This window comes from Balearica regulorum, chromosome 9 (assembly GCF_011004875.1).
Source record: "Balearica regulorum gibbericeps isolate bBalReg1 chromosome 9, bBalReg1.pri, whole genome shotgun sequence".
Lineage (NCBI taxonomy): Eukaryota > Metazoa > Chordata > Aves > Gruiformes > Gruidae > Balearica > Balearica regulorum.
Window position 1 is genome coordinate 24,566,600 of NC_046192.1, and position 12,177 is coordinate 24,578,776.

The 12,177-nt window shown below is 38.4% G+C and overlaps 1 protein-coding gene across 1 annotated transcript; it reads right to left on the bottom strand.

The window, feature by feature from the left end:
- Positions 1-455: 455 nt before the first annotated feature.
- Positions 456-12,177, bottom strand: LOC104643074 (uncharacterized). The gene is made up of 7 exons (XM_075761615.1): positions 12,038-12,177; positions 6,801-6,951; positions 5,636-5,729; positions 4,516-4,634; positions 3,521-3,663; positions 2,636-2,833; positions 456-669 (listed from the first exon to the last, which is right to left on the bottom strand). Exons 1-7 carry the CDS (start codon positions 12,061-12,063, stop codon positions 558-560), a joined length of 843 nt encoding a protein of 280 aa, XP_075617730.1. The 5' UTR covers positions 12,064-12,177; the 3' UTR covers positions 456-557.

A 12,177-nucleotide genomic window follows, 5' to 3' on the forward strand; every position in this document is an offset into this window, starting at 1 on the left:
CCATACCAAACTTCCCAGCAAGGACTTTTTGCATTATTTTTTTGTTTCTAAGGGGCAAAATGATTGGGGTGGCTCTGCCTTTCCCATCTACAAAAGTGCCTTAAAGAGCACTAGGACTTTGGTGGGACATAAAGAAGGAAACTGCATGGCCTGTTCTTTTATTCAGGTTGTTTGGTGGATTTTTTTCACTTTTCTTCGCAGCCTGGATGTTAATCCCCATATCATTTCCCACAATGGACATGTATGTGGTCTGAACTTGGACATGCAGTGGGAGTCAATAATTGTGAGTTGTTATCTACATAGAGTTCCTAGACAAGAAAATCACCCAATATTTTTAATATACCAAACTCATGACACTCAGCATACACATTAGGTCTATTTACATGTCATTTATCCATACTTACTTGAAGTCTGTGGTATCACAAACACATTAAAAAAATTATACTTCTGCTTCAATATCTCTTTGATCAGAAAAAAAATACTTCCATACATAGGATTTGCTGTATCTTTTAAGTGAGGTGATTGTAGCACAGTTCCAATCCTACAAAAATACAGTGCTAGAGTATAGTACACATTTTGAAAAAAAAGCTGATATCTGGGGGTGAACAGTCCTCTGGCAGTTTTGGGATACCATCCAGCATTTTCAGATTTGGCAAACTGGAGAATACACTTAAAGAGAGACAAAAGAAAAACAGAAATTGAGAGATATACTCTTGGAAAATGTTAAGAACAAAATAAACACTGATAAAAACCAAATAATGGATTCAAATATGTCCAAAATAGATTTGTATTGTTGGAAATCTTGATTTGTCATTTGTTGCAGAATTTATCTGGTAGAGATCTAATTAAAATTTTTCAGGTTCATTCTGTTGTACAAGTTCTATAACATTAGACTCAGTAAAGCACTGCAAGTACCTACATGTTAATAGAGTAGAACCAAAACACTTGTCTAATGCAAAAGAGAGGACACAGTGTTAGCCCACATCAAATTTCCTAGACTGCTGAAAAGCAAAAATTCAGATTGCAACTCAGCTTCTGTTCCTCTGTGACAGAGAAACAGGGCTCTTTTTGCAAACCTTTTTGCACTTCTATTTCTCCCAAAGAAAAGAAGTCCCTGTTTTGTGGCCATGATGCCAAACCGAAATTATATCCTTCTCATATACTGTCCCCTTTAAACAGCACATCAGTATCTGTAACCTCAGCTATGAAGACTGCTGTTTTCTTCTTCAGAAGAGTTTGATGGAGTTGTAGCCCCCCATAGGCATCACAGAGGGTGCTAAACCACATGCTGTGGTGTTTGCTCCTGTGCCTTTTCAGGTGAGCACGGACTCCAGTGCTCAATCTCAGCATGTAACTCAGGGCTTTATCTATGCTTGAAAATGATTCATTCTGTCTTCCAACATTGGCAGTGAAAGTAGTACCAGTTATCAATATTTAATTGCCTTAAGAACTGGTAAGATTAGAAGCAGAAACCTAATTAGTAATTGTTATAAAGTGCTTTTTAGCTTTTCTTTTCCTGAACCTTTTGATATGTAAATAAAATGTGAAATCCATTATTTTAAATTTACTTTTTAACATTCACTTTGATATCTGCCTATTTACCTTTAGAAAGCACAAGCATCACCATCCCACTGTCAAACGGATGCCTACTAGACTGAAGGAAAAAGCCTATGGGAAACTCAGAAAGGTTTTCATTAACCACTTTCTTTTAAACTTCTCCTCTTTTTTTCCCCTCACAGGAAGAGATGACTTCTTAGACACATGCTGTAAGGTTTATCTCAAAAATATCAACAATGCCTTCTGTAGATGGCTGACATGACTCTGTGTTTGTAGTGGGGAAAACCACACAGATTTCTGAAGAGTTCAGAAGGAACACGCTTCGTTCCTCTTTTCTGACCTGTGCACAAGGGTTTTGGAGTCAAAGCAACCCGGGAAGAACAGAATAGAGGGATGAGTGTCAAAACATTCAGGAGACTTAGAACAAACTATCCGCCCCTGAATTCTCTATTTTTATTTGAATTTTTATTTCCAGTGTCTGATACAGCTCTGTTAAGTCTACACTACACTGTACTGACTGCAACATACAACTACACTGAGTGGGGTGTTCAAGGCAGTGCAACTTCCACAGTGCTGCCACAGAGAGAAGAGAAAATCCAGAAAAATCAAATGAAGGTAACTTAGTTTTCTCTTGTTTTAGCTCCCATCTTTCAATATACCCTTCTGATTCCATCTCTGGCATGTAATGCAATTTACACTCCTTTCAGAATACACGAGGGACGCAATGAGACTGAAGAGAGTTTGAGTAATAGGTAGTTTCTATTAATAAAAGGGAATTGAATTTATCCGCCCTACTCACTGTCTCTAAACTTGATCCATGGACTTAGTTCAGCTCAAGAACTGCCAGTTATGTGATCAGAAAGCCTCCTAGGCACTTTCTGAATACTTTGTGGCTGTTCTCAGATACTGGCTCACCAGCGCATGCTCCTGGAACATTTATGATAGTTGAGACTACAGGAAAATAAAAAGATTGCTCGGGAAAGCTTGTTGTATTTCAGATCCTATTCCTTTTGAACTCGCTCACAATCATCTCTTTGTATTGTTCATCTTATGTTGGTTATGAGATGGTAAGACTTACAGTTGTCTGTATCCTTCTTGAAATTCACAGGGATTCCTTTTGAGTATAAGGGATTCAAGTGGAGTGTGTCTAAAGTCTGATATTCCACTTAGTGTCATGATGTTATTTTCAGCGAGTGATAAGTGCTGAATCTGAGGTATCTTTGGCAGCTGTTTGAAGGATGTAAAGTGGTTTTTATTGACATTTAGTTCTCTGCATCTGTAAAGTACAAAGCATATGACATCACTGATCACATCCGTGATAGTATACACCTGTAGGCCAACACAGGGATGGCTCTTCACCTAGCCAAAGTCATGGCATCTTAGGGCTTAAATTTGATTCTTTGAGATCTGTTTTCACACTAGTTCTACACTTGTATTATTTTTGCCTAACCAGATCCTGCAAGATCAATTCCCTACACTTTCTTGACCTTTCTTTATATCGTACAATGGATACATCGCTATTGTTTTTCTCAATAATAGAGCTTTCCATATACCTAGACACACGACAACATAGTAGCAATAGATGCGCTGTAGAAATACAGTTGTAACGGTCACACCTCTCCTCTCTGCTTGGGTCATGTTCCACCATCTCTTCACACACATTCCTTCAGTGTTCAACAACTTTCCCATTCAGCACAAATATCACTGAACTTGATGAGATTCATTAATTATCCACCAGGAATATAGGGACATTATCTGACCTCCTGGCTGAGTATTTTCAATTTAGAGAAGACATGAACTCAGAATAGCAATATATAGATGGATTCTCAATAAAACACCCCCTAAAATATCATATTTTTAAAAAAATATCATATCTGGAGTGTGGTCCAGCTATTACTTAGGTAAATAATATTTTTGATTTCTATGATATTGCATAAAAATAAAATCAGGACATTTTGTCTACCTTGGCAACCTTATGGCACTTAGGTCTGTCAAAGAATTGTCCACCAACCAAAGTTTTTCCACCCGAATTAATCTTTGGAGGATTCTTTTGAAGTTTTCCACCTGGTACAGGTCACCCAGGTCCTGAAATGAAAGGTTCAACTCCTGGGAAGGGAAAAAGAAATCACTTTTTTTTCTTGCTTTCTGATAGCTATATAATTAAATCTTTTCAAAGACAGAATTAGTTAAAAGATGAATCTGTTTTATTATGCCGCTCTTCAACCAATTTTTGGTGCCAATTGCCAAATTCACCTTAGAATCACAGTGATGCACTGCATAACTCCTTGAAAGCAAAGAAGAAACCATCTCTTAAGCATGTGAATCCTACTGTCCATCCCCTCCTTCCTCTCAGAGTGGGTATGCTTGTGTGTGTGCCCTGGGTGGAGAAAGCAGGACTAAGTGATGGTGGCTTATGGGTCTGGCCTCTAAATTAATCTGGAAAAAGTGCTGTGCAGCAGCCAGATATTGATGTTCCTGTGTTCATGCACAGGGAGAGGCATGATCCAGAGCACTGATCTTAGTGTTAGATGCAGTTACTATCTGATCGTAGGGAGATTATAACTTACTGCTGATCAGAGCCAGCAATAATGTACACCTCCAGCCAAAAGAACTGCTCAGGCTGGTATGAGGGGAGAGTGAAAAAGCTGAAATTAAATTACTCCATTCTCTAACCATTCATTTATCATCAGGCACTAAGCAGGCAAAGAACGTCACTAGTTCTTTTATGCTCCAGCTCAAATGAAGCCCTGTCACAACACAGGAGGTTACTCTTTGCACAGGGTCAGAACACAAATTACAATATATTCCAGTGTTTCTTCCAGCCTGTAAAAACCTTCTGGTTTATGATGTCATGGTGTCAACCTGAGCTTTAAAACTGCTAACTGCAAGGGGCAGCCAGCACATTATTATTTGGCTTATTTACTACTACAGTACAAAGAGTTAATGAGAAAGCTTTACAGCACAGTTTTCCCAGTTCTCTTGCAGTTTCTTTTGCCACTTCTCTGTGTCAGTTACTTGTTTCCTTTTTTTCAAAGTATGTTCTTCTCCTCTGAAAAATAGCTCTTCTTCTGAAGGTCCTGCTCAGAAAAAAAGATTTGCAATAGTGGATGTGATATGGAACTGGCAGTTAGTTACTTGCTGAAAGATTATATATATGGGTGGGAAGATATCTGAAATGAAGAAATATATATAATACTATAGGTGCATAGGTTTCCAGACTTCAAAGAAGTAAATTAATGTGAAGATTTTTCTACTATTTTTGGGCTCATAATTCAGCAAGCAATCTAAGGTTGTGATGATTTGGTACATGGTTAGTAAGTGACATTTCTTCTACACCTCAGAATAAAAGCTGTTTCTAAATGGTTGAGCATAAGCATCTGAGTTCTAAAATACTGTTTCTATATATTCTTTCACATGCTATGTGTTTATATAACGGTTATGTACTTATCCTTTCATTGTCCTAAGGAAAGCATATGTTTGTAACTTCAGGTCCACTGGCAACTGCAACTGGGATTAATAGTCATACTCAAAACCTCATACATATTAAAAATGGCACATGCCGAAGACTTAAAGTCAATTAAACGCTTAAAACTATGCATATCTTCAAACTCCTAACTAAAGCAAGGACAGCATTGAATTTTTCCACTGTTTAGTCCCAAATCTGAAAACACCAGATATTAAAATCCACCTTTCATTCCTCATTCTTGAGTATGTCTATAGATCGTAATTGAGCCAATGTGCTACTGTATGCAGGTCTGGATTTCACTCTTGTCTTCTTGTTTGGCATATGGCTATTACATTCTGAGCAATATTTGAAAGTTAACGAACTTTTGAGAGAAGTAATCAACACCATATTAATATTAAAAATTTTCAAATTACAGTTCTGGCTTTTATTTTCAAAATTACAAAGGGTATTTTCCTAGTGATTAAGAAAAGTACACATGTACAATACGGGATGAAATCCTGCCCCTTTTCAAAACAATGACAAACTTCATGGTTTAATCTCATAACATTTAAGGACATACTGTTTCAGTAAATAAATCCAAGGCTTAAACGTGAATATGTCTCTGATCTTTACCTTCTCTCACTCGGGGACAATGAAGCTGATTTCCTCGAACATCATGGTCCTCTATGTCACACCAGCCGAAATACTTTAAGGTATCAGAAGGAAGCTTCAAAAAAGTGAAATAAATATATAAGAATCAGTTAAGGCTTTTCAGTTTCTGGCATTGTATTTTCTCATCTTTCTGGCCTTATTACAGTAGAAACAATATTCATACATGTTTAGGATGTCTTCTGCCTTAATACCATCTGGCGAATAGCAAAATGATGTATAGAAGTGAAGACAGAATGGCATGCATTTGTGTATGCATTTGCATGTAAAGACATTTCTGGACAAACTTACATACAACGTACCCTGAATGCAACTGAGGCACTAAATCTAAATATAGAAAATCTGCTGCTGCAGTCAAGAATATGAGGTTTCTGCCCTTTTTACTTTTCCACTAAAACAAATTCTATAATTTCCAGGGCATAAGCCTCCCAGGAGGGGGCAAAGAACAGTCTCTAACTCTGCCTGTAGTGTGTGGAGTAGGTGTGATTTGTGTCATGCCGAACAGACACAGCGCCACGATTGCCTACAGTGGGGGAACTTCTCGGTGCAAAGCAGCTTGGTTATTTGCTTGAAATTCCAGCATTTCTGTCAGTGGAAACCATGATGGTGGAGTTGAGGGGCGGGGGGAGAGATGGAGCATGCACCTCTGACTCATCCCCTCCAGTTAGAGCCAAGCTATACACACATCCAGAAGTTGGTAAATGCTGTGGGGACACAGGTGTCACAGTTTAGGTGGAGTTTACCGCAGCCCCTTCTGGTTTACTTCTACGAATTCGAATATTGGTGAGACATATTCTCACAAAATATCTGTATTGTTACCTTTCAGAGCACTCCTGGTTATGACATTTTATAGCAAATGTACACAGCCTCTTCAGGATTTATGATATACTTGCCCATTGCATCCAGTTCTGTGCATAGTGCTCAAAGGTTTCCTGGGCCACTGAGTCAAATCCCTTGCCTCTGACACCACATCATATAATCTTATTTACAATCATCTGATCCAGCTTTGGAAGATACAAGGAGGCAAAACGTAATCAGCTTCAAAGCTGAGGAAGAGATTTCAGCCTTAGTTACTCCTTGTCGGTGTCTCTCTTCTATAAACTTGTAATCAGACTGGTAAGCCACTTACTGGTGAAGGTAGCCCAGAATCACAGTTCTGCTTGATGAAGCCTCTGTTTTGTGATAAAACTGCTGGAATAGCGTGTGAATCTTTTAGGATGGAGCAGCAGGATGAACAGCATTTACAGAATTTTTGATTGCTTGTAGTCAGACCTGAGGAACTAGAGAGGAGATGTTAAACAACTAGTGGATTCTGTTCAGAGAAACGTAAACTATTTTATAATAACAGAAAATACAGAGGAGCAAGGATATGACTTACCACCCGACAATAGCCACATGATCCTGAGGTCAAACCATAGGTAGGGCAATCCCCTCCAGGCTCTAAATGGCACCTCTCACCTAAGTACCCTTTACTACTTCCATGTACAAGGCTTTCACAGATATATTCAGACATCACAAAGAGGAACTTACTAGCAGTTTGTTAGAAAAACTCTGTCTTGGAGAAAATGAAGAACTGAACGTGTTCAATACCGTGATATATCCCCTTCTATCCTGTATAGCCTGCTTTTATGGATCCAGGCTGTATGAAAAGATACCTCAACTGCATTTTTATTTTAATCCCTTGAGTATATTTCAGTACAATATCAAGGTTCCAGAAAAGAGTTGACCTTTGTTTGATAGAGTCTTGAAGTCATATGCTTTGCTAGTTCATTGACTAAGAACACTTTCAAAAGTACATTTTATATACCCTAAATGATGCAATTTCTCCAATTGTGCTTTAGAGAGATTGAATAATTTGCAGACTGGCAGCTGCAATTTAGAAATTTAGCATGGAATACTTCAAAAAAATAATTTTAACTTAGTGTGTGCATACAACACTATAATTTGACTTTACTCTACAAGCTCGGTGAGAGCTTGCCAGAAAGTATCAGCTGTCAGTAAGCATCATTAAAACAATTACAGTCAGGAGCTGAAATGGAGAATAAAAATGCAGATTTAAAATGGTCTAGTGAGGATGGTAATGAAAGTTTCATATTAAGTGTAACTGACATGCTAAATAGAACATCAGTTAAAACTTACGATTACAGGTTATTGGCAAATAATCATGAAGAGACGTATTCTGTTGACCTTACTAAGATTGTTTTGCCTTTTTTAAACATCATCAGAACGCAGTATTACATCTTTCCTAGCTTTTGCAGGATGTTATGTGCATGCAGACTGCACATAACAGTGCTGACATACGGAACTACTCCTCCCTTCACACTTTATGGTTTTTTTTAATGGGATCAAACCACCCACAATAAACCGTAGGTGACTTAAAGGAAGGTGAGCAAACTCAGCATTTCTGAAAATAACAGCTATTTACTTAGGCATTTTAGAGGTCATCTTGAGGTAAACAGACCATTTTCATGTGTGTGTGCTGCTACAGATCAGCAGGCATTCACACACATAGCAACCCTGTGAAAAGAGGATTTACATTTCATCAATATAAAAAAAAAAAAGTGTTGGGAACTCTTGCTTAGCTCTATCTTGCTATTTGTTTTGCTTCTGCTTCCTTGTATGTTAAATGAGGTCATGCCAGAGAAATATGTAGAAATTCTTTGAAATTTAAGAAAAAGACCTGATTGTTATTTTCAGTTTTGGCAGCAATTTGTTAGGATGTATTCAAATGACTATTTATAACTGCAAGACTTTTCAAAACCTACCTTCCTCTCAGCAAGATACTACCTCCTCTGCTAAGACATGAATATACACTCCTAGTCCCTTGAGATGTGGGATAAAACATTTTAGCTGAACCATTTGATATCTGTTCTGATCTTTTAGCAGAAGCCCACTCACAAAATCCTGTATCGATGATAGAAAATACAACATAAAGTTCCAGAATCAATATGTGATAAAGACCTCTCCAATCAGGTGGGTACTGAGATTTCTATTGGAAAGAGTGACAGAAGGAAGCATTTTTCATCTCAAAACTGCCTGAGTTTAATAAGCACCAGCTGGACCCTAACATTATGTCATGGAAAATTTTTCTGAAGGAGCAAGTGCAACACCACTTTTCTCTCCCTTGCTTTGTTTTCCTTACTATTTTGCTGCAAAATTGATACAAAAGAAATGGCAATGAATGAGGCAGGATGCAATTCCAAACAATTACAGATCACACAATACATGAAAGTAACAAAATTTTCTGCCTTGATTGCGAGGCCCTTTGGCTGGATATGAATCTCCAATGACACCTCTGGGAGCAGCACACTAGATTATGTCAAGCATTAGGGGGAAAAAACATTAGATTCATGATGTCTGTCCAGGCTGAGTCATTTCCTCTCACTTTGCCTGCAGTGAGAAACTAGTGGTTATCATAAATCACAGACCTAAATTCTTATGAGAGAGGAATTAATTTCACTAATGGAAACACTCTGTGGCAACAGTATTCCTCCATTCTCTCTCTTCTTGGGGTGCGTGGGGGGTATCTATGATGTCTTTTAAGAAGAGATACTTGACTATATTTTAAGAATCCTATAAAAGAGGATTGGAAAGGAAACTTAAAGTGGTAAGGGGGAAAAATCTTGAGTGTGATCAACTTCTAATTTCTGAGGCTGGCCCTCCAGTCTAGTTCTTCATATCATGGCTACAGCTTTGCCACTGATGTCAAATCCATGTACAAAATTTCAGAATACTCAAGTCAACATGAAACATCTAAAACCTCCATCTGGTTAAAATATGATTTCTCCCACCTAACTGGAGTTGCCAGCCTGCAAAGCCAGGCTTAGCAAATTTTCTTGGCTCCCTCTACAGTCAGTGGAGACAAGTGGGTATGTCCAGATATCCACTTACTCAACCCAGCCTCGATGCCTATTATTTTCAGCTGGAGTCACCCACAGTCCAGACTGTCTACATGAGGAGCCCACGGGCTTTCCTGAGAGTGGACACAACTTCAAGGCATCTGAAGTTGGATGAGGAGGATCTCACTTTAAGTGCCTAAAGGATGCTTTGAAGTCACACGACTTCTGATCACTTCAAAAAAGCTCAGGGAAATCATTCTGTTTGTGTAGCATCATTGAAATTTATCAAATAGCCATTTCATCTAAATAATCAAAGAAACCAACCAAAAATATTGTACAAAGCAATTATTTGCTAGGATAGGACCTTGAAATCTAGAGTGCTGCATATGAGCTGAATAGAGGTAGCATGGACTGGGTGAGTAAGTGAAAGTACTCATGACTAACCCAATATATTTTATGCTTTTTCCTCAGTGGAAGTCCCAGTGGAGAATTAAGTGGCTGAAATATTTTGTAAACTGGAAGGAATGAGTACAGAACAGCTACTGCATTTTTCAAAACATGATTTACGAGGTATCAGGCCATATCTTGGAAAATCATGCACTTCTGTAGAGTTCACTGTTAAAAAAGTCACACATTATCAAGATGTCAGTGCCAGTCATGTGTCCGTGAAATGAGTCTGCTTCTCCTCCCACTGACATCTTGGCAAAATTTTCATAGGCAACAAAATGCTGTAAATTTTCTAACTGCAGTGCAAGTGCATTTGAGTCCTGCTGACTTTAAGGGGAGAATATATTAAAAGTCCATGAAATACTTTGAAGAGCTATAGCTGAGCTATTTCTGAAACTACACAAGCGAAAGATATTCTGAGTGAAAAACATTCCTCCTGTGTATTATTTTAGATATTTGGTTGTTAAGCAAAGACTGTCAGTCAAAAGACTCCTTTCTCCCGATACAACGGGCAGCCTCGATAAACAAACACCTTAGACTCTATAGCGCAAGTTCAGCTTTGCCTCATAGAAAATGGCAAATGGAAAGCTTGGTGGAAGAGGAGTAAAGATAAAGTTATAAGCAAACTCTTGCAGGTGGGAAATTTAAAGGTTTTTGTCCCAGTGTTTTGAGCAGTTTTGGGGTCTGGTCCAGCTTCCAGTACTCTTCTCCCCAGATACTTTTCATGAATCAGCAGCCCCAAGCAGGCTTAGTTTTCACTGAACCATGGCTGCTTTCCCTGTAAATATGGAATGCCCTTGAGAAAAGATTTGGGAACAAGTAGTAGGCCTATTTATACTACCTTGTACATGTATTCAGAGTCAGAATTTCTCCAGTGCTTGCTATAGCTTCACATCCCACCAAACCAGAGCACATACATGATGGCAAGGCTCTCGTGCTCCCATGTGGCTGACCTCAGTGGAAGTGTGGTCAGGTTGCTATTTAACAGCAGAGTGCTCTGAGCTCTTTCAGTCCTGCTACTGTGGAAGTGACAAACACGGGCCCTTCTAAAGGAACTAAATCTGATGAATTTTAAGATCGTCTTTAAGAAAAAGGAAAAAAACCTCAAACCCAAATAAACTAAGAAAAGAGTGATAAACCCTCCCAAAGCAAAGAGTTTTTATATCTAGGTCCAAGATGCTGATTATTTTTTTTTTGTGTAGGCTCTAAGAGAGCTGGTTATGGATCTGTCCAAACCACTTGCACAAATAGCTGTTTGCTTGCATGATGCAAACACCCAGTTATTTATGTTGTCTCCATCAGTTGCACATGTCAAGGCTGATCAACAGAAATGAACTGCAGGGTTAACTTACAAATGCAATTTGTAAAGGTATTTAAAAGACAGGAAACTCAGAATTCAGGCTGTGCTTTCTTCAAAAGGCACACAATTTACTGTTATGTAGCAGGTGCTGCTTGTATGCAAACATTTATTATGAGAACTCTCTGGACTTAGAATAGTAGAGGACTTGGGCATTGTGTTTCCATGCTCTATTACCTTTCAATTATTTTTATAGGAGTTTTATGAGACATTATGCAACATTTTAAAGCAGTTCTCTTGAGCATAATTTAGTGACAAACACACCTGTAAGTTACGGTTACAAAACATCCTTGCTGTTAGCTGTATCATCAATTATCTTGCTTTATGCATCATAAAATTGCGCCCCAAAAAGACATAATTACATCATTAGGTCTCATCGTGATAATTATGCATTCCTAGCATATTAACTAACATTCCATGCAACTCTTCATGGATCTGATGTGCAAGATACAAATTCCACATCTCAATCAATGTGTCTTTCACACATTTTTACAAGAAGTTACACACTTTGTTGAGACACCTTTTTGTTTTTCAGTAATCAGCCAATGACACCAGAAAAACCACATTTTTCTTCCTGTTTTCACTGCACAACGATCTCCATCAGCAATACAGGTTGGTACATTTTAAAAAGATATCCAATCCTGTAACACTATCTTTGTTGTCAAAGCATGTCAAGCCAGCTGTGCAATGACTACAGCTACTTCTCTTCTTTCACCCTCCTACCTTTCAGACATGTCTTGCTGTTGCATAAAATCCTCACATCTTGCATAAGGCTATTTGTCTACAGTCAAAGCTTATCTTCCCATCTTTGCCCCTGCACAGAGAGGTAGTTCTACATCCTCTGGAGAGAGGTAACCTGCAAG